This window comes from Tilletiaria anomala, assembly GCF_000711695.1.
Source record: "Tilletiaria anomala UBC 951 chromosome Unknown K437scaffold_15, whole genome shotgun sequence".
Classification (NCBI taxonomy): domain Eukaryota; kingdom Fungi; phylum Basidiomycota; class Exobasidiomycetes; order Georgefischeriales; family Tilletiariaceae; genus Tilletiaria; species Tilletiaria anomala.
In genome coordinates this window covers 109,129-130,239 of record NW_013547007.1, presented here as the reverse complement: position 1 = coordinate 130,239, position 21,111 = coordinate 109,129, and the positions used below count along the sequence as shown (strand labels likewise).

The 21,111-nt window shown below is 56.1% G+C and overlaps 9 protein-coding genes across 9 annotated transcripts; 5 read left to right on the top strand and 4 right to left on the bottom strand.

The window, feature by feature from the left end:
* Positions 1-280: 280 nt before the first annotated feature.
* On the top strand, positions 281-2,608 carry K437DRAFT_45470 (uncharacterized protein). Its single transcript, XM_013389351.1, has one exon. The coding sequence runs from the start codon at positions 565-567 to the stop codon at positions 2,533-2,535; it is 1,971 nt and encodes a 656-aa protein (XP_013244805.1). The 5' UTR covers positions 281-564; the 3' UTR covers positions 2,536-2,608.
* A 45-nt stretch (positions 2,609-2,653) lies between these two features.
* Positions 2,654-5,679, top strand: K437DRAFT_221440 (glycosyltransferase family 1 protein; the record flags this gene model as incomplete). The annotated part of the gene is made up of 6 exons (XM_013389398.1): positions 2,654-3,575; positions 3,679-4,626; positions 4,688-4,981; positions 5,058-5,095; positions 5,166-5,417; positions 5,485-5,679. The coding sequence occupies 6 exons, from the start codon at positions 2,654-2,656 to the stop codon at positions 5,677-5,679; spliced, it is 2,649 nt and encodes an 882-aa protein (XP_013244852.1).
* A 1,156-nt stretch (positions 5,680-6,835) lies between these two features.
* Positions 6,836-10,362, top strand: K437DRAFT_272847 (uncharacterized protein). The gene is made up of 4 exons (XM_013389397.1): positions 6,836-7,555; positions 7,643-9,448; positions 9,523-9,688; positions 9,766-10,362. The coding sequence occupies exons 1-4, from the start codon at positions 7,146-7,148 to the stop codon at positions 10,297-10,299; spliced, it is 2,916 nt and encodes a 971-aa protein (XP_013244851.1). The 5' UTR covers positions 6,836-7,145; the 3' UTR covers positions 10,300-10,362.
* Positions 10,363-10,443: 81 nt separating this feature from the next.
* K437DRAFT_221381 (uncharacterized protein) lies at positions 10,444-10,949 on the bottom strand (the record flags this gene model as incomplete). Its single annotated transcript, XM_013389396.1, has 3 exons — positions 10,444-10,490; positions 10,558-10,793; positions 10,885-10,949. 3 exons carry the CDS (start codon positions 10,947-10,949, stop codon positions 10,444-10,446), a joined length of 348 nt encoding a protein of 115 aa, XP_013244850.1.
* Positions 10,950-10,951: 2 nt separating this feature from the next.
* On the top strand, positions 10,952-11,805 carry K437DRAFT_45288 (uncharacterized protein). Its single transcript, XM_013389350.1, has one exon. The coding sequence runs from the start codon at positions 11,048-11,050 to the stop codon at positions 11,489-11,491; it is 444 nt and encodes a 147-aa protein (XP_013244804.1). The 5' UTR covers positions 10,952-11,047; the 3' UTR covers positions 11,492-11,805.
* Positions 11,384-12,909, top strand: K437DRAFT_254736 (uncharacterized protein). Its single transcript, XM_013389395.1, has 3 exons — positions 11,384-11,802; positions 11,876-11,969; positions 12,063-12,909. Exons 1-3 carry the CDS (start codon positions 11,555-11,557, stop codon positions 12,747-12,749), a joined length of 1,029 nt encoding a protein of 342 aa, XP_013244849.1. The 5' UTR covers positions 11,384-11,554; the 3' UTR covers positions 12,750-12,909.
* On the bottom strand, positions 12,880-15,000 carry K437DRAFT_254735 (uncharacterized protein). Its single transcript, XM_013389394.1, has 4 exons — positions 14,714-15,000; positions 14,415-14,587; positions 13,354-14,319; positions 12,880-13,283 (listed from the first exon to the last, which is right to left on the bottom strand). Exons 1-4 carry the CDS (start codon positions 14,805-14,807, stop codon positions 13,014-13,016), a joined length of 1,503 nt encoding a protein of 500 aa, XP_013244848.1. The 5' UTR covers positions 14,808-15,000; the 3' UTR covers positions 12,880-13,013.
* Positions 15,001-15,254: 254 nt separating this feature from the next.
* K437DRAFT_293362 (uncharacterized protein) lies at positions 15,255-17,420 on the bottom strand (the record flags this gene model as incomplete). The annotated part of the gene is made up of 3 exons (XM_013389393.1): positions 16,521-17,420; positions 16,238-16,321; positions 15,255-15,956 (listed from the first exon to the last, which is right to left on the bottom strand). The coding sequence occupies exons 1-3, from the start codon at positions 17,049-17,051 to the stop codon at positions 15,255-15,257; spliced, it is 1,317 nt and encodes a 438-aa protein (XP_013244847.1). The 5' UTR covers positions 17,052-17,420.
* A 937-nt stretch (positions 17,421-18,357) lies between these two features.
* Positions 18,358-20,833, bottom strand: K437DRAFT_254733 (uncharacterized protein). The gene is made up of 7 exons (XM_013389392.1): positions 20,340-20,833; positions 19,705-20,263; positions 19,587-19,627; positions 19,164-19,502; positions 19,052-19,072; positions 18,846-18,954; positions 18,358-18,748 (listed from the first exon to the last, which is right to left on the bottom strand). Exons 1-7 carry the CDS (start codon positions 20,581-20,583, stop codon positions 18,742-18,744), a joined length of 1,320 nt encoding a protein of 439 aa, XP_013244846.1. The 5' UTR covers positions 20,584-20,833; the 3' UTR covers positions 18,358-18,741.
* Positions 20,834-21,111: the final 278 nt, after the last annotated feature.

Here is a 21,111-nt window from a genome sequence, read left to right as displayed (position 1 = left end):
CGTGATGACTCGCTGCGCGCAGCTCGGTAAGCTGGATTCGGCCCTGACCGCTGACCCGTGATGTGAGATGAGCGCGTGAGTCCGCACGCGAGGCGCGTGCGCATGTACATCATACTCGCCGCTCCCGGGCCGGTTTCCAGAATCCAGGTAAGTGCAAGGCATAGCAAATCAAGCGCGCCAATCATCAGCGTCAGAGGGTTGACAGCAGCTGGCCTTGCTTTTGCTTTTACCATCTTAGCACCTCCTGCTGACTTACCAAGTGCAGAATACCAACTAGCAGAACAGGCAGCTCGTCATGCCAATTGCGAGGGGCCTCACGCCGCCCCAGAGCCTTGTGTTCTCGCTAGAGCACATTGCCTTTGAGATGGTTCGGGCCAAGCACCTATACGAAGGAAGGGATGGAACACAGCATGGGCGATCTATCTTTTCGTTGGCCCACCCCATCCATTAGTCTGCAATTAGTTCAGTTCCACAGCTGCTGCCTGTCTCCTCACGCATCCGCCGTGCCGGGACCGCCACCGCCAACCTGGCAGTCCATCTTGAGTAAAAGGACAAACATTCGCCATGGCGCAGCTGCGACAAGCCTGCGAGGAGGGCGATGTGGATGTCGATCAGGTCATTGACGATCGGGGTCAAAGGCGGAGCGGGAGCCCTACGCCGCGATCGGGCACGCCCAGGCAGTCCGACGTGCTCACTTCCCTGACTTCCTTAGCGACTTCGAGTTCTTCCTCGATCCAGACTTTGGGCCAGGAAGCTGCCCAGGGTGTCGCCGGAGAAGTTGAAGTCGGTGATGGCCCTAGTCTTCGCGAAAATACCCCCCGCACGCGTCCCAACGGCAGTCTGTCCCGCACGAATGCTCGACCCCCGCTCGTCCATCAGGGAAGCGCTTCGAACATGGGCTCGAAGCTGGAATGTCTGCTGCGCGGTGCGGCGTGTCTTAAAGGTCTACATGGAGGAGAATTGAGCGATGAGAGCAAGGAAGCACGCGTTCAAGGATCCAAGACACTCATGGAGATGAGCCAGGAAGACACCGATGCACACACCCTGTCATACCAGGATTACGACGATATCGATACCGATACTGACAGCGACAGCGATTCTGGCACGTCGGATATCCCACCAGATACTGCGGCCGTGGACGATGCGCAACGCAATTCCCCAAAAGTCGCCGCTGAGGGGAAGCTGATTCCTGCAGGATCGCATCCGAACGCCTACAGCGTCGAGTCGGAACCACACCAAGTTGCGCGGCGCAAGTTGAAAATGGACCAGCCTCCTATGCACTCGTTCAATCCCGAATCCACTCAGCTGGAGAACTTATCGCGATACGCATGGCCGCCTTTCAAGCGGACAACCAGCGGGAGCTCGAGCTTCGATCCGGCGCGTGCATCCAGGGCCCAAAGCAACGTCACCACCAGCAGTGGCGGCGGCGGCAACGGACAACCAACAGAGCATGACGCGCTCGCGGAGTTCATCGCTACGCCCTCGGACGTCATCGACCAGGATGCGCAAGAGCTGAGCAACTACCAAGCGCCGCAAATGTTCGGTGAGGCAGTATTGCCCGACGACGAGGCGCAGACATCGCCTGGAGACACGGCTGCTGGCCGCAGAGGGTCTGCAATGGATGCCTCTGCGTCTGCGTCGCGGACACAAGGAGATGTACAGCTGAGCCAGAAGGAGCATAGAAGGAAGCATGATGCCCACAGTGCAGAATGGCATCGCCTCACGCAGGGCGTTACGCGCGCTCCTTCGCAGCGCGATTTTGTGACTGAAGAGCAACGACATAGCAGTGACGGCAGCGACAGTGGAAAAATAAGGTTATTCCATCTGCTCGGCGCCAGGCAGCGGCCTGCACAGCAGCATCAGCACCAGGCCCAGGAACAAGGCCACTGTGGGGAAGAAGGAGACGTAAGGGAAGAACACCATGGGCGCACGCTCTATTTCCTCCAGGATGATTCGCAGCTCGCTGTGCACTTGGACCAGAAGGCTTTCGATGAGCTAGAGCATGCGCAGATGGAGAAGGAGCAGGCGTGTAGGTCGCTCAGAATGCAGCAAGATGATATTAAGCGAAGGGAGGAGGCAGACAAGGAAGCCAGCGCCTCTGTTGTTGCTGCTAATGCTGCTGCTGACGTGGATGGTGGTGCCAATGGAAAGTCGTCCATCGCTTCGATTGACAGCGACGGTGACCACGAGCGCGCAGGTCTGGAAGATGGAGCGCGCGGCCAGTCCCTCAGTCTACCTGTGTCTATGGGCCTCGCAGCATCAGACAAGGTTGGTGAGAGCGCCAAGAGCACGCTGCAGGCCCAGGTTCGCACCGAGTCGGGCCTCTTGGGGGAACAGGCGGTCGCACAGGCCAACGAGCAGGGCCAGGAGGCGCTCGTGCACTCGCACATTGCTCCTGCCATCAGCCTAGAAAAGAAGCTCGATGCGCTCAAGGCGGAGTTTGGAGAGGTCCATCTGAGGGACGAGGCGATAAAAGAACTTGGAGAGGAACGATATGTGTGTGCTCGGATGTGGCTATATGCGGGTTTGCACTAGAGCGATAGCTGACCTTCTCAGCATTTGTCGTTTTGCCACGATTCAGCTCGCCGATGCTCCTGCCGTGCTCATGCGCACGGTGCTGATTAAAGGCAGCCTAATGCTCACAAGCCATCGCATGTGCTTCCTCGCCTTCCTCCCGTCTTCAGCCGAGCTGCAGAGGATTCACGCGGAGGCGACAAAAAAGCAGCGGCAGGAGGGTCTTGCCGCGATCAGACGCAAAAAGGGCCGGGGTGCAGGCGGAAAAGCTCATGCGGATGGCGCCGAAGAAGACGGCAACGATACCGAGGTTGCTGCTGCAGACTTCGGTGCCGCCATCGTTGAGAACCCGGTCCTGAAGAAAGGGCCGGCGACTGAGCATCGGCGTGGCTGGGCTCCCAAACGCAGATTCTGGGTTGAGCTCCGCGCCGACTCCATCTCCTTCTATCCGTCCTCTGACAAGCTCTACGAGCCACTCGGCAGCGTTGGCTTTGACGATTTTGAAGAGCTCTCCCCCGTTGACTGGCGTAAAGCGACGCGGGTCACCTTCCGCGCCGCCGGCAAGGAACGCGAACTCGAGTTCTCGACGGAAGAAGCGGCGCTCGGGTGGAGGCGCGAGATAGAGGCAGCGCTTTGGAAGTTCCGGCACACTGCCGAGAAAATCCACGTCGACATTCCGCTGGCGCGCATCCGCACCATCGAGCACCATTCTTTCCTCAGCTTTGCCGCTTGCGTGCAGGTGTTGGTGCAAGATGACAAGGTAACAGAGGACGACGATGGGAGCGAAAATGTGAGCAGCGTCACGGAGATCACGTTCGGTATGACCAACGCGCAGGCGTTCTTCGAGGACACTATCGAAGCGGCAGCCTGCCGCACAGCAGCGTGGCGCGAGCGAATCGGATGGGATCGGACCCTTGTCGCAACGCCGCGGCCGATCATTTCGGTGGACGGTCCCACGACCAAGGAGGCGGCGGAGGATCATGCCCCCTCGGACGACGAAGAAGAGCTGCACCTGGAGAATGCAGACGAGATGACCGCGCAGAAGGCCGGACGCTTCATTCGTCAATTTTCGCTCCGCAAAGACTTGGAGATTAGGAGTGAGTTAGGTAGCGATCCCTTTCGGAAGGTGGCTAGACCGATGAACATTGTCTTTCTTTCCGTCAGTCTTCCGCGTTGCGCTTGTGCGCACCGTACCCGCTGTTGGCTCCATGAGCGTCAACGCAGATCACGTATGCTTCTGGCGTCGTACAGTTGGGTCTTTGGCAGACACCAAGCTGCGCGTTCCTGTCTCCGACCTTGTGCAAGTGGAAACGAGCAAAGCGTTCCGATGGCATCACTTTGGCCTCACCCTGCACATTAAAGGACATGCCGATTTGTTCTTCGAGCTAAACTCGGAGCATGAACGAGACGACGCTCTGCGCACGATCGAGAAGGCCATGGCAGATGCGAAAGACGGTCACGCATATCCAGACACCGAGGGCAAGCTCGCGTCTTCCAAGGCAAAAGATGCCGTGGTCATGGATCAAGAAGCAGTAGCCGTTGGCCCGGTCGTTTCACACGACTCTGTCAACTTCCTGCCCAAGCTTGTCAATCCAAGCGCGGGTCAGGCCCCTCGCCTTGCACCCATGCGCATCTGCATCCCCGTCATCGGCTCGCGTGGAGACATTCAGCCATTCATTGCATTGTCAAAAGGCCTGACAGCCCATGGCCACTCGGTATGCATCGTCTCGCACCCAGAGTACGAAGGCTGGGTGTCCAAGCACGGTATCGATTTTCGATTGGCGGGTGGCGACCCAGGTGCCTTGATGAAGCTCGCGGTCGAGCACAGACTGTTCAGTCCGGCGTTCTTCAAGGAGAGTGTGAGTAAATTCCGTGCCTGGCTCGACGAGCTCTTGCGCGAAGTGTTCGAAGGCTGCTACGATGCGGATGCTATCATCGAGGCGCCGCAGACCATGGCTGGCATTCATATCGCAGAACGCTTGGGTATTCCGTACTTCCGGGCTTTTACAATGCCATGGACCAGGACGAATGCCTATCCGCAGGCGTTCTCAGTCCCGCCGGTCGATATGGGCACCTCGTACAATTCCCTCAGCTACACGATTTTCGATCAAGGTGAGCCTCTTTTCGCTTCCCCAGATATGCATTGCTCAAGCTCAATTGCCCCGCCTTCCAGTCTTTTGGCGAGCGACTTCAAGTCAGGTGAACCGCTGGCGAAAACATATGCTAGGACTCAAGTCGACTGATTTTGCAAAGCTTGACCAAGACAGTGTTCCTTTCCTGTACAACTTCAGCGGGGCCGTAGTACCCATTCCAAACGATTGGGACGACCATGTCTGCGTCAGTGGATACTGGTTCTTGGACACGCTGCAGAATGAATGGGAAGCGCCACTGGAGCTGATCGACTTCCTTGAGAAGGCAAAGGCGGATGGAAAGAAGATAGTCTACTGCGGGTTTGGATCCATCGTCGGTGAGCAGCACTTGATTTACGCATATTGGTGTGTGCTCATGAAGACCTCATCCGCTTACGTTGCACTCTTCCATAGTGGACGACCCTGCAGGGCTCTCTCAGAGTCTTTACGAAGTGAGTAAAAGCTTCCGGGTCGAGGCAGTCAAGGCTATAGACCCTCACCCACGTCCTGCTCCTTCGTTAGGCCGTCGTAAAAGCAGATGTCAGAGCGATCATCGCCAAGGGCTGGTCCGGCCGCATGTCTGAGAAGAAGGGCAAAGAGGATGGGGAAGACAGCGTCAAGCCCCCAGAAGAGTGCTTCGTAGTGGACTCTATTCCCCATGACTGGCTTTTCCCCAGGATCGACATTGCCTTCCATCATGGCGGGGCAGGTACCACGGGTGCTTCAATTCGTGCCGGCTTGGTCACGCTCATAAAGCCATTCTTTGGTGACCAGGTGAGCGTCTCTTGCGTGTGCTTAGCTACCGATGGGCGCCGTCTAACCATAATATTCTTGCCAACAGTTCTTTTGGGCCCAAAGGGTACACAAGCTAGGCGCAGGACTCAGAGTCGCTTCCTTGGATACCAGCGACATCTGCTCCGCTTTGAAGAAGGCTGCCAAAAGCCAAATCATGATAGAGAAGGCATCACAGGTAGGAGAGCGCATACGCGCAGAACATGGGGTGGAGACAGCGATCTCCTTCGTGAGTGGCAGCTGAGTGTGCGCTCACAATGTGAGCCGTGGCGCTGATCCTGAGGATGCTATTTCGTTGCCGTCCTGGACATCCAGATATACCAAAATATCAACCGCGCAAAGCGAACGCCTCGGCTCAGAGAACCAGCGAAAGCCGAGAACGCGCAACGCTCGTCGCGGATCTCAACGTCGCTTTCTCTCTTTTCTCTAATGTCCAACGCCTCTTCTGGCAATATGAAGACAACTTCTGCAGACAACAGCTTGCGCATGCGTCAATCATTACTGAAACCTTCAAAGCACCCCTCATCTGAGAGCCATGGCACGTCCGCGTCCTCAGCAGGCCAGACCCCCGAGTCTGCTTCATCCTTTGAGCGAATCAAGTCCCCGGAAGAAATGTCAGATGCTGAAAAGGAAAGTTCAGTCCATGGAGAATTTCAAAGATCGAGCGCTATCCAGCGTGCATTCAAGAGGATCCGGTCTCCAACTTCCATTTCGGACGAGGGTAGCGAGAGCGGGAGCGACTCTGCCCTTAAGGGCGTTCGACACAAGAGCCAATCCACTGGTGGTCTTCGTGGACTAACTTCTGGCCTTCCCAGCCTGCCGCCAATTGGCCTACCAAAGATTGACGGGTTGCCAAGTATGTCACTGCCATCAGTTTTGAAACTCAAAGTCAAGAACGATTCGGACGGGGCATCAACACCTGAACGAGTCGGCACAGTCGAAAAGCCGTTGCGACGAGCTCCGAAGGACGAAACCTCTAGACGGACATATCAATCGGCGAAGGATGAGGACAAGCGCCGGGCTACAGCATTGGCGCCCAAGTTGGAAGAGCTCGCTCTCGCGCGGAAAGTCGCGCACGACGTTGTGTAGATCGAGCAAGTGTAGACCGACAGGCAGATGAGCATTTGATACCTAGCACCACCTATTTCAAGATTGTAGCGTAGCAGAATTGCACAACACCATTCCTGAGCTTAGTCTACTGCCTCGCTTATCACCAGAATTTCTCCTGGAATGAGTTGACACTTGGCAGAATGGAAAAGACATTGTTAAGAGAGAATAAGACGGAGCTGGGGAGTCGATGGACATGAGATTGAGCAAGTTGCGTTCCAACATGCAGCTGACCAGGCAAGCGCGACTTTCGCCAAACGCCAGGTCACCTTTCCATCCCGACTCCCATCCGACACAATTCAGCTGATCCTGTTCGCTCGAACACTTCAACAGGATGCAAATCAGCACGCCGGATCCAGCAAGACTCAAGTGACAAGCGATTGGAAAGCAAGAAAACTCGCGAATGCCGAGAAAGGGTCGAGCGCAGACGAGAACGCGGATGGTACCCAGGAGCCGGCCTTCCAGCAGCCATCGCTTGGTCGGAACACCCTTCCGCAAAACGGCCTACCTCTGTTTCCATTGAGACTCTGTCAACGGAGTTTGATAGCATTTCGCTCAATAGAAGGCATCGTATCAAGCAGCTTACGTCAAGACACAGTCAACATGGCGGAGTTCTCAGTCTCACTGCCTGTCTCGGGCGCGCAAGTTTCACTTTCGTGTCCAAGTCGCGAAGCCAGTGCTCTGCAAAATGGCCGGACTCCAGATCATTCGCCACCCCCTTTTGCAATTACAAGCTCGATTCCTCTTTCTGAAGGGCCCCCAGAGATCTCTGGGCTGCAGACAGAAATTATGCTCGCGCCTCCCAGCCTTCCTACTGATCCAAAGTACCCACCGCTTGACCCCGAGCGGAGGGACTTGACAACGGCGGCAGCTAAGAAAAAGAACGATCAGAGGAATCTGGAGATGGTCAGCGACAAAGTCAAAGAGGATCCGCCTATGGGTATCAGGATAGTACTGAAGAAGGAGAAGCAGGCACAAAGGCCGAATTTGAGGAAGCGAGCCTTGCGTCCAAGGTACATACGTTCCGACGCATGTTGCTCTTTGCTGTGCGGAGAAACGTTCTGCTGACACACTTCGCTTCGATGCTTCGGGAACGAAAGGACACCGCAAGAGCTGGTTCAGACTCGCTCGTCAATTAGGACCCCTGTTGCTCGAAAGGCTTCACCTTCTCGCCAAACCCGTGATGGTTCAGTTTCGGGTGGGAGTGAAGTGCAGGCTGATGCTGCACCGGGGCCGAGCTCTTTAAGCCATTTGGGGCGTACTTCATCGGCACCGGCACTCGTCACTCGACCTTTAACAAACGGTGCGACGCTTGCGCATCCGTCACCTCTCAAGGGCAAGGCTATAGAGGTTGAGGCACCACCTGCTCCAGCGCACGCCTCAAACTCACCAATAGGAGATAACGGCATCGGTAGGTCACGCTTGCTGGAAAGCGTTATCGAGAGGCAGAGCACCCCATCGGAGGTAGGAAGCACTGGCTCGCGGACCACAAGAGGATCACTGAAGCGAGGCAGATCGTCTGGGGCAAGTGCCGTGGAGACACCGACGAAGAACAAGCGAATTACCCTGAACGTCAAGAAGAAAGATGGGCTATCGCCATTGGGCGCTGTGGCAGCTGCACCTTCAGAAGAGCAGAGCTTCTCAGTAGAGAGGCCAACGGGTGGTGAAATGGCCGAGGCTTTGACTGCCGAGGCGGATCGTGCGACGACGCCGGCGCCAGTCGCCCTCGCTCCACTACCACCCGCTGCCTACCTTGTCAGCCTGACCGGCTCACCGGTGAAATCAAGTAGCATGAAATTCGTCGTTGGAGCGAAGATAGATGATGGGCAACATGATCATTGCGAGGTTTGCAAAGGGACAGGGCGTTTAATTTGCTGTGACAGTTGTCCACGCTCCTTCCACTTTCATTGCCTCAACCCGCCGCTTGATGTGGATGAAATGCCTAACGGAGAGGGGGCGGATGACTCATGGCTGTGCAAGGTCTGTGCCACAGCCAAGACAGGGAAGTCTAGACGGAAAGGGCTGTTTGCCCCGCTTTTTGCCAAATTGGATGCGGAGAACCCCACGCTGTTCGAATTGCCGCAAGAGATCCGCCAGTATTTCAAGGGTGTCGGCACCGCTATCGACGGGGGCTACGTGGACGCCGCAATGTTCAAACCGATCAAGGTGTCAAAAGGAGGCTTGATCGAGGATCGGGACCCTTATAAGCTGAAGGACAAGAATAACAAGCCAGTGCTGTGCTATCGCTGTGGCCAGAGCGCTCTTCCCGTACAGCTTCCAGAAAAGAACGTCAAGCCTCCGAGCGTGAATGACATGGACGAAGACCCTTCGCCCCCGACCTCTGCTATCTTCTTACAGGCTCTTGCAACTCCGCGCTACGACTCTGATCAAGGCGACTTCGTCGATTGGCGGCCGATCATCAGCTGCGACTTCTGCAGCCTGCACTGGCATCTAGACTGCGTTGATCCGCCGATTGTCAACATGCCAAGTCTGACGCGACGATGGCGTTGTCCCAGCCACAGTGAACATGCACATCACCCAGCGCGCATGCCGAAGCTCATCTCATCGGTTAGCAGCGTGGAGCTGCCAATTCCGTCGGAGAGGAATATCGGTCCTGGCAGAGCGTACAGAACGCGAGTGCGAAACAATGGCTTGATCGACATCGTACCCGAGGCCTTGGACAAGGTCTTCGACATGGAGACTGGGGCTGGGCGGGGGCTTGAATCTGGGTACCGGGAAGAGCGGGTTCGCTTCAAAGTGCCGGAGAAGGTTATCCGCACGGACTTTTGGAATCGAGTCCGCAATGGCGGCCAGAGCTTGCAGAAGCTCTTCAACGAGACGAAGTTCGACGCCGAGGAGAGGGGTGCCAAATTTGTCGAAGTTCATGAGTCGGATTTCTGGTATAAGTAAGCGCTACGAAAAGTGCAAGCATGCATGGTTGATCGCAGAGTTGCTGATCGTGTCCTTACTCTCTAACTAGGGTGCCCTTACTCGCCATGGGCTCTAAACCGCACTTGCAGCTTCTCGCCGACGTAGCAACACTCGCTACGCGCCGAGACGAGCTCGCGACCGGCGATTTGCCGCGGGACATCATGATGGGTCCCGAGCCGGCCAACGTTCGCAAAGATTTGGCAGCAGCAATGAAGGTGATTGACTCCACGCAGCGCTCACTGCGCCTTACTTTTCTACGAGTGCTGACACTGCAACCTCGTAATCCTCACAGCCCATCCTTTTTCCCGAGACGATGGACCAACCCATCGCCATTGCGCAAGACTGGCACTGGCTCTATGATAATTTCGAGCCTTCAAATGAGCGAGGTGCCGAATCTACAGAGGAAGAGCAGGCCCACCTCAAACCTGACGTAGATGGACGCGCACAGTCGCCTGGCTCTCGCGCCTCTTCCCCTCTCTCCGACGTCAGTTCGTTGACGGATGTTTCCGAAGTAGGGAGATCCATCAGAAAGATCCCACCGGTGAAGGTACGCCGACCGGGGGCGAGTAATGGCAAAATGGCAAATGGCGGCCTGCAGACGACCGCCTCAACGGTGGCTAATACCTCGTCTGCTGCCGCTGCCGGCGTGGAGGCTGCCATCACCGTGCGTGCGCCTCCGATCTTCCCCAGGCAGTCGACGGCGCTGGTCAGCTTGGATCGCCTCAAGCAGCTCGCTGCTGTGCAGAGGCTGATGGAGGCGAAAGGAGAAGAGGCGATGCTCAAGTTCCTGCTCGAGCCCATGAAGTCCGGAGACGCGAGACCTTAAAGGGTTGCAGCAGAAGGAGCGAACGCTGTCCAATGCTGTAGAACAAAGTTAGAGGAACAGCTTTCGTATGATACAGATATAGCTTGTCTAGACCTGGGCAGTGAGAGTTTGTTGCTGCTGCAGCGAGAGATGACGCTGGCCTTGTCACCGCAGTGTGACTTTTTCGAGCAGCTCTTTCGCTTCATTGATCTCTGGATTGCGGAGAGAAAACGTTAGCATTTCATTCTTGAGCGACATCACGATGTATGGTGTACTCACTGCTAGCAAGGTATGGTGCTCCCCCCCTATCCGGGTGATTGGCGATCATCATCCTTCGATGAGCCTCCTTAATTCTAGCTTTCGACAACCCCGTCTCTCGCAACCCAAGGATCTGTGCTGCCTCTTTCTTGTCCATCTTGGCGCTGAACCCGCCCTTGATCCACTTTCCGCTGGGGCCTTTGATGGCGTCGCTGCCCGACTTGGAAGAAGAGAGCAGAGTACGTGCCGCAAGGCCACTGAGATAGCAGAAAGGTCACTTCTCAGTTCTAGTCTTGATGGCGAATGGATCCAAGTCTAAGATAGACGAGCCCGCAACTGCGCACTCACACTCCTACGAGCCCAGCTCCGATCAGGATCGGGGTGGCGATCAACTGCGGCTGGCTGGCTCTCATGGCAAGTGCCCGAGTCGAGCTCATCGGCGCCGCTGGAGAGGTATGCAGTGCTCGTCGGCGAAGACTTTGTTGCAACGACGTCGCCGCAACCAGTGGAGATGGTGAGGAGGATGAGGACGGGGTCTGCCGGAGCAGCCGCAAGGCTGCACGCCCCGATGTTGATGCAAGCATTGTCTTTCAGCCGTCCAGGTCAGGTCCTGATGCAGTGCTGCCGCTGGATTGCCCCTGTCCAACGCGGGAGAGCACAAATTGGGTGGACTGAGTGTGAGCTTGAAGAGAATCAATACATCGAAACATTAAAGCCGTGGGCCGAACAGAAAAAGCGAGCGAAGCGGAACGAGAAGAGGATGATGATGAGCACACGCGAGGGAGAGAGAAATAGAAGGAAAAGTGAGAGAAGACCATCACAAGTCGCATCCCTGCAACCAATCAATCATTCTCTGACATCACGAGTCCCTCGGCGGACGCAACTTGCTATCAGTGACCACTGTCAGCCTGCGGTCACGCTGCGCCGGCTGCAGCGCATTCGACGCCGCGTGTGAGCCGACCGAGTGAGCGGCCACTGAAGACGACCCGCATTCAATTACTTGCTTAGCAATCTTACCATGTCACGGCGCAGCAAAGCGCTTCCCCAGCTCCCCAATGATGGCGGGCCTGCAAGCTCGTCGGCCTCAACAGTCGTCGGGGAGCATTCTTCCATCTCTGCGGCTCTGGCGGAGCGCGAAGATGGTGTATGGGTCAATGTGACCAAGCAGGCCAAATTCATCCTGCTTGGCGGTATCCCAGTGTGGTATCTCGATGTGCATGGGAGTGTTTTGCACGTACTAACGCACGGTGGCGAGGATTGGACAAGGTGCGTCAACCCCATTTCATTTGGAACAAGAAGGATAGGCTGACGCCACACTTATGACTACGCCGTCTCGCAGGACCCTTGGACTGGTCACACTCGTCTTTCTGACATCGACCGTCGTCCTGCTCGCCTACCTCGTTTTACTGCCCACGCGAGGTGTAACTCCTAATGTAAGTTCGAGCCTCTATGGCATATACCTGCAACTGCCTTTGCTGAAGAATCTGCATTACAAATGTCTACTTTCCGCTATTGCCTCATCGCAGTGGACTAAATGGAACAAAGACGCACACCTTCGCGGTCTGATCCCAGCGCTTACAATGAGCATCATTGGCGGTTACATCATGCTGCTCCTTCTCCTCTCACCCTTGTGCCAGCCGAAGTCGACGATGTCGAGCGTACTGGCGCATGCTCTCGCAACGCGAATAGGCGCAGCGACCGAGTCGGCCGGCGGGAATCTGCAAGCGGTGTCGAAACAGCTCCAATCGATCTCTTCACGAGCTGCTGCGTCGCTCTTCTCGCTCCACCGGCCGCTCGTGCCGGCCCAGTCAAGCGGTTGGTTCTCCAGCGGCAGCTCGGAAGGGGGCAGCTACGGTGCATACGGGAGCATCGACACGAAGCGCCTACTGGCGGCGCTCAAGCTGCGCGACACCGCGTCACTTGCGGCGCAACTCAACGTACCCGCGAAGCGTCTCAACGAGTTCACCAGATCGCTCGAGCGCGACTTGCAGAGCTTCACGCTCAGCTCGCTGCAGGCATCGCTGCGGTCCTTCAGCGACGCAGGCTCTGCGCCGTGGATCAAGAAGGGCGCATGGGGCTGGCTGCGCGCCATGGTAGGCACTGGGTCGACCTACCTCGGCATCTTCGGACTCGTCGGGCTGCTGGGCATCTTTGGATCCGGTCAGAAGGCCGCGCAGCGCAGGAGGGAGACGAAGGCGAAAGAAAGCCTCTAGAGCGGCGTTTTCTCCCACCTTCATACCTGCGCAACTGCATGCACACATCTCCCGTACTTTTTTACATTCTGCATAAAGATCGACGAACCCGCCACGTACAGATACGATACCCGATAAATCTGCTTGATGCCCTGTAATTATCAGAATTCCATGCTATCACCCTATTTCTGGACTGAAATAAAAAAAATTCATCTAAGTACATGCATGACTTTGCGCAGCCTCTGCAAAGGCGCTCCATTCCTATGGGGTGAGGCGTAGACGCCATCAATTGCGGCTTTTCCGAACTCGCGACCGCGTCCCTGCAGCTGAGGTGTCCGGAGCGATTGCATTGGCTGTTGGGTCGTCCGCCGCATCTGCAACAGAGGCTACCTTGCTGGTTGTTGATGATGCGGATGCAGACGCCCGGGACATGCTTTGCTTCACAGCCTCCTCTGCCGCTTTGCCACGCTTCTTGGCCTCGTGCGCGGCCTTGAGCTTCTTGTCGTCCTCGGAGTGCAAAAGGCTCGGCACGATGGAAGCTGCGCCGCCGATGACCTGCGAGGCAGAGACGCATGCGAAAGGTCAGAAAAAGGAAGGGTCTCGCAGAAGGCGCATCGGAACATACCAGCGTGATCGCCCAGCCAGGCACGACTTCAAAGAAGGGGTAGATGTACTTTTTGAAGAATGCTGCCATGCGCAGGAGGATGACGTGCCGCTTACCGCCGGGCGCCAAGCTGCTGTCCCAGACGGGCAAAGCCTGCCACTGCCCCGGGTTACCGAGGAACGAGAGCATGTCGTCCGGCCTGGGCTTGGCGAAGGCTAGCTTCCAGAAGCGCAGATCGTACAGGCGCTCCGGGGACGTGCTCGGCGTCGCGATGACCATGACAGGAACCTTCCAGAGGAACCACTGCCAGCCAATGTCATCGGTGTTGTTGAAAAAGTCGATGTACCCGAACCGCCACGAGTCGAGCGCGGGGCGGACGAACTCGGCGAGCTTCTCACGCTTAGCGGCCTGCGTCGCGGACAAGACTTCGACGCCCTCGAGCTGCTCGAGCTGCTCTTCCTTCTGTTTCTTCTGTTTCCTCGCCTTGCGCGCCGCGCGCTGTGCCTCATCCTTGGTGCTATCCTCGATGGGGACAATGAAGCCGCCGACGATCTCGTACCCCTCAGCGACGTCCTCGTCGCCCTTGTCGTCCTCACCGCTCGCGCTAGGCGGCTGCACAATCTGCGGCAGCCCGAGCGAAGCGTCCGGGAAGAGCGCATGTATGGTGCGGTTGAAGACGACATCCTGGTTCTGGGACTCCTTGTCCTGCCGTGAGGCCGAGATGAGGATCGCCCATGGCTCGGCGCGGGTCCCGCCGATGCGCTCCGGCAACGCATTGACGACCGCGTGCTTTACCTCGGTAAAGACGCTCTCATCCTCGTCGGCGACGGGCGGGCCAAAGCCGAGGATGTCGGCGATGTCTGGGGTCTCGGGCGTGGAGAGGACCTCAACGCGGGGGTGGAAGGTCGGGTTCTTCTGCGCGTCACGGTAGGCGCGCGCGACATCGACGTCGTCATCAGACCAGCGCAGGAAGGTCGTCAGGCCGGACTTGACAAGGCGAGTGCACAGGAAGCGGCATGCAGGGATGTTCAGTCTCCATCGCAAGCAGTACAAGAAAAGTATTCCGGCTTGAATAAACGCACGCGAATAAGAGAGTCGATTACCGACTCGTTTCGAGCGACTTTGGCCCCCGATGTGTTGGGTACGCGCTTCCATCCATTCGGAGACCAGCCTAAGTTGGATCCGTACGCCGCAGCAGCCTGCTGCTTGTCATGCTGCGGTGGTTGACGAGGCTGTCCAGGCGACCAGCCTTGGGCTGTTTGTTCGAGGCCCAAGACGAGCAGCACGTTGGGAGGCCGAGGGGCGACAAAGAGTGTTAGATCAGACCGTACTGCGAGACCAGTGTGAATGAATGAGAAGCAGAGCTCGAAGGCGAACTCACAAAAGTACTGAGCGTGCCCCTGCGCACTGAGCAAGCAGAGGCAGAGGCAGGCGAGAACCGCGGCCCGCAGCGAGCAGAAGGAGCGTGCGATCATCATGCCGTTGCTGTCCTCTTTGCGTCTGGCGTGCCGTTGCAGGCAGCTTTCCAGCTGCGCCTATGGCAGTCGTCAAGGAGGCAGGGATGGTTGCGTGCTTGCAAGCAAGCAAGAAGGTGTCGTGCTTCACTGTAGCATGGCCTGTCCCAGTGGATAGCCAAGTGGCATATGCACAGTGACGATTGCGGATTCTTTAATTGCATGTGGTCGTGGCGTTTGTACATGTGTGGTGCAACGCGAAATAACATCTCTCCCCCTTTGCACAAAGGAGCTCTCGAAATTGGAAACAATGTCGAGAACGCATACAATCAGTTTGGACGCAGCATGAGCAGCATGGAAATGGAAAAAGGAAACAGGCGATTTCGAGTGTCCACTGCAACTACATTCTGCAAGTTGCATGCACGAGAGTACGAGTACTGCGAGCATCCCCTCGCCCATCCTCTCCGGTCATCGCCAGTACGGTCCGGCAGGGCCCATCCCAGCAGCGCTAGCGGATGAGCCATCCGAACAGCTCGTTGTAGTAGCCAGTCGTCTATGCGTCAACACAATGCTGGCGTTCTCTTGGCAGCTGACCCCATGCATCGCCCATCCTGCAGAGCTCATCTGTCCCTGCACCGTCACCTTCTTTTTCTTCTTGCTCTTCTCCATATCAACCTTGCCCTCCCCCTCTTCGCCGCAGCTGCTCGACGGCACATGCCACCTCCAGCCCCACTGCGCGCCGCTTTCAGCTTTGCGGCACTTCATCACTAACGCTGCTTGCTCGCTGCGCCGATGCAAGGCGTTCTTATCGATACTCGATAGAAACGGCGGCTGACCCGAGGCGGGCCATCCGCTCGCGTTCCCCACGGTTGTGGTACCCGAAAGGCGCCCGGTACTGCTGCTGCCGTTGCCCACCTGAACGCCCATGTCGTACGGCCTTGAATGTGAAGGCGGCAGCGCAGAGCCAGCAGCAGCAGCAGAACCATCACGAGCTGCAGCAAGTGCATCAGCAAGCTGAACCGGCTGCTGGCGCTGCAGGCCGCGGTAGGTCATGCCGATGGATGAAGGCCTGCGCCGTGTGCGGGAGTGGTGGTAATACTGATGCTGGTTCTGGTTATGGGGCTCGTACAGCTGCTTTCCGCTGCCGCTTCTCGACGTGTTGGCACTGGACTGTAAGCTTCTCGCGCAGAGGCTATCATTCGCGACCACTGCCGTCACAGACGAAACCGCGACAGGAGCTTGTGTTGCACCCAGAGCGCGAGAAAATGACACGGCCTGACACTCGTCAAGTGAGCTGATTCCTCGAGGCGTGACACCAAAAAGCGGCGCTGCGGAGTGTCGTGACAAGATGGGCGCAGGCGCAGGGCGTTGTGGAGCATAAGCCGACGCTGGGGCCGCAGCTGCTGATGATGGAGATACCCTGGCTGCTGGAAATGCCGATCGCAGCGTACTGCTAGCCCGTCGGCCAGAGACAAATGAACATGTGGCGGGAACACTTGTGAATACGCTTTCAGGACGTCTTGAGCTACCATGAACTGTGGAGACGTACGGGGAGTGACATTTAGGAAACGAGCTCCTTGGATTGTTCGGCTGACCCGATACCAAATCCCGCTCTGGCAAACAGCGTGGATAAGAATGCCGTTCCAGGGGGTGTGGTATTTGTAGCTGCCGCCGGCTCTGTGTGGGCGGACTTGGATTAGCGAGCTGATCTGACTGCAGCAAGGCGATGCCTACCGGCTCCAGGTGCAGTACGGTAATTGAAGAACAGCCTGGGCTGCTCCCATCATTTGAGCTTGACGATGCCGTTCCAATACCAGCTAGTGTACTGATGCTGCTATGTCTCTCGCAGTCACCGTGCGATCCGCTTGCAAACGGCAGACGTGTCCTCTCCATACTTCCTTCGTGCTGGGGCTGTACCACCGTTAGGTTGGCAACATCCACAACGAGAGAAGCAGATGCTGAAGACTTTACCCTGCTCTGCAGCTTCTTCGCGTACGCATTCTCGAGCGCCCTCCATTCGCGCAACCAAACTTTGCTTCGGTACAGTCTCCACCAAAGCGCAACAAGGCCTAGGAAGATGAGGGGCCCCACGAGGCCCGCGGCGAGGGTCTCGAAGTTGGCGCCGCACCAGGTGGTAGTGCACACCATGACGTTTTCGCGACTGTTCTCTTGCTTCCAGTCTGGCCCTTCTTCGCAAAAAACTTGCAACCTGGAATGCCCAAAATTCCAGAAAGGGTACAAGCGAGTATGGTCAATCGTGATCATGTATTGGTGCAAAGTAATCGGTTAAAGCGGTTTATGTGCATCATTTGAGTCTCCTTGACAACCATCGCTCCGTAGAACAGGATAAGACCTGCAACTTGCAAAGTTGCATTTTTTTACAGACGCTGCTATTGTAGGGAAGAAATACGCTCGATCAGCAGTTGTCGGACAATTGACGCACAAACAAAGATGCGCAGATTGTTCGTCGCCATCAGCGTGAACAGTGGAACTGGAGCTGTGGAAAAGTGAGCGAAGTCAGTCATCAGTCGCGATGCGCCGGTGCATGTCTGTATGTAGATCCGACAAGGTGCGAGCCAGGGTGACCCTTCATCCGTCGGCTCAGGAAAACGAGAAGGGGAGCCGCATCTGCACATCGACGAATCGATGAAGTGAGCAAGAGCCAGATGAGCCAATCACTAGGTTATTGAATTCCTGAGCGCGAGGATGGGCGGCGGCAGTCGCGGCAATGCCGCGGTCACTCCGGTGTTATCCTATTTGCCTCATTGAGCCGACATGAGCATCCTCTTTCTCTTTCTTCCTATGCAAGTCTGAACAAGAAACACGTGAGCGTCTCTTATGCGCCAGATGCAACGGTGCGTGCCAGTACATGGCATGTTTTCTGTGTTGGCTGCGATCGTGTACCCTGGGCTGAGGGAGAGGACTCTGGATCAGACGATCAGAGCTGCTAAGAAATGCCTTCAAAGGGAATCGAAAGAAGGAAGATACGATGAACGCCGTGCAGATGAGAGAGCGCAGCATAGGGAACCGCGACCGCAGTGCCGAGCCTTTCGAAGAAGAGCCGCTTAATTCGATTGATCAAGTTCAGTAGGTTCCAGCACAATGCACCAGTATTGTTATTAGCACTTGAAGGTAAAATGGAATGCCTGTCAATTGTCGCTCTCTCAATCCCCATAACATGAAAATGCAACCACGTTAAACGGTAAACCATGACCTGCTGAGCATTGCAGGGTTGCGATTCTTGAGACGAGGGATACACAACGACTCCATCACAGACTTCTCCCACAGAACACCAGTGGTACACTTTTCGCAGGATCTCACAACCATCAGTGGCTGTTTTGCCGTTTGGGGTGTATGAGTCGTTCGGCATTGGCAACTTTTGACCTCTTTTGACTGCCAGGTTGCCGGCTGCCCATGATGCCTGCGGAGTGGTTAATCATTGCATCTCCATAATCCCTAATCATGTTTCCTGGCAAAGACGGATTGCTGATCAAGCCATCAAGGATCTGCTGTTCTTTTCATTGTGCCTGCCTGTCCACGCCTATGGATCGACTTTTTGCGGATGGCGTCAGGGCGACAAACATCGGTTTGAAACAGCTGTCTGCAATACATACACCGGGCCTGCTCCGTTTTTCGAGCACAATGCACCACCGGCATTTCCTTGCAGAGACGAGCAAAATGAGTGCAGAGGTGCAAAAGTACAACCCGTGACAAAAGTCCAAGATCAAGTGTCCGTCTATGCAGAGTCAGTGAGCGAACGAAGGGGAAGCACTGTATGTGCGGACGGTGCAAGGGCGTGCGTGTGCTGAATGCGTGAATGGGTCCAACCCGGCCAATCACAAGTGGAAGCGATGTGAGTGTCGTCTCGAGTATTCAAAATATTGGGTGCGCGTCATTGCTATCGCAATGTCATAGGAAAGTAAGCAGGTGGAGACGATGCCCATCTTGCGCATACTCATTGTCTGAACACAGGGAGCAGATGCATCAATGACTTCTCTCACATGGGGATGCGCGAACGTTACCAAGAGGCGCCCGCCGCGCTTCCTACCAGTCACTCACGTTGGCTGCAACTCGAAAGGGCATACTATATTTGGAAGCTGCGTGCTGGCTCCCTTGCGACCGATGAGACCTTGGACGTTGAAGTCGAGCGTCAGCTCTAGGTTCAGATCTTTTCGATAAAAAGGACATACGAAAGATTGAAACGAAAACGAAGGATATCAATCATCAAACCCGATTGCAGATTCGTTACCATCTGCTGTACCCACAAGGTCTCGGACTGTTTGGATCTGTGTGACAGTGAAACAAAACGGAAATGTTGAGCGGTTCAGCTACCGACATCCGGGTACTATACCGCCATTATCAGCTCTTGTGACTCACAAATCGGGCCGCAGGCACGGTGGAACGACTGCCAAGTCGCGTCGCCGGATTGGTTGAGAGAGCGGTACGAGAAACTAACTGGGAGCTGAAACGTCGTCTTCTTGCGGCCGGGGAAGACGTACTTGTCAATGGTCCCCTCACCAACCTTGATGTAGGTGTTGACATTGTTCACGGTGACCTTGATGTCCGTCAGTGTCAATGGAATCCAGCCTGCCGTATTGTCCGCGCGCAGATTGGCCTTCATGTCCATCGAGAAATTCGCGGCAGGAGAATAGCCGATGGACATGCCGGAGCCGTCAGGGACAGCGTCGAACGGCTTGTCGGTGAGGAATTGGAAGGCTGTTCAAAATGGATCAAACAGCAAGCGGAAAGTCAGCTTCTCCGGCGATTCGGCCACACCCGTGCGTATGTCCAGCGACGTACTGGGTACCCGAGGAATCACAAAGAAAAGCGCGAGGCCAAGGCTGCATGGCAAAGAAAACGGCAAATTGTGCGAGTCAGCACAGTTTCTTCTGCACAATCACCAATCTCGCAATCTCACATGATGCAGAAGAAGAAAGCGATGAAAACAAGCATGCGCGGATCCAGAAAGCCGAGAACCTTCTTCTCCCCCCGAGCCCATATCATGAACTTTGCCTTCTTTGCACCGCGTTTCGATTTCCGCTTATATGGTCGTGTCATCTTTCGCCTCTCCTCTTCTGTGAACTCCTGCCCCAGAGCTGGGACCGTGACCAGCTCGATGCCGGAGTGCAAGGTGGTTTGCGTGAACGGGTTACGCTCTTCGTTGCTGGGTGTCATTATCCCCTTGTCTTCGCCCGATGCCAGTTGCGAGGCGCGCTTCGGATGAGAGAAACGCGGATCTCCGTTCTGCACGTCGAATCCGAAGGCGGAAGAGGGAAGCAGCGAAGTGCGCTTCTCATCCTCGTGGAATGGTGAGCCTATCGTTGATGATGAGTATGCTCGACCGGTCGAGCCTAAAGTTCGGACGAGCTCTTGCGAGGCTCGACGTTGATAGTCGGTGCTGCTCAAACCTGCTGCCTCTGGGGCACTGGAGAGTGGCCGCACGTTATTAAAGTCATCGTAGATGTTCCAGTCTTCCTCTTCAAATGAGCGTGCAAGCCATTCAGCACCAGTCCAAGGGCATAAAAAACAAGTGATGGAGCTGCGCCAACGCACCTTCGTCTTCGCTCTCCTCCGCATCTGGTCCCCACGCATTCGCATTGTTCGCCAATCGCGGAGCCGATGTGCTAGGCATCAGTATGCTGCCCCTCTGGCTCCCATATTGACTGCCACGTGTGTTTATGTTGTTGCTGCTGCCGCTGATGTTGTTCGCATAGTAGGTTGCACTCTGGCTTTGTCCGCTGCCGCTGCCTCTTCGCAGGCCTTGAGCTTTCTGCGCATATGCATCGGCGGATGACATTGTGACAGACTGTCGTGAGGTTTGCCTGCCCCCAGCAATGGGAAGGTAAGGTGTAGCCCGCGTGACCTGCGATTCTGCTCGAAAAATGGATCGGGCCGGATGTGCTCGGCAGGCGCTGCTAGCTACAGCTCCAAGGCAAGGAGATTTTTCAGGCCCAATGCTCTACAGCTACTTGCTTGGTCGTGCGATGTCCTTTGCTAGCTTTTGTAACGTAATGACCCTGATCGCTTCAGGATGATGAAGGCGACAGCAAACAGCGGCGTTGTGTTATAGGAGGGAGCTGCCTGCCAACCTAAATGAATTGTGGCGGAAGCGACAGACGGGAGATGAGACTGGCGTAATGCCTGGTGTGGCGCGTTCACGGATCTCCACTCTGGTCGATCTGTCGCTGTATGAAACGTGAGCATTGCAGAATCAGTGATTTGACATGATGGCATGTATAATCCTCCATCTATCAATGGGTCAAGACTTCCTGGCGCGACGACAGAGGCAAGTCGCTGTTACGGGAAAGCGACGACAGAAAAGCCC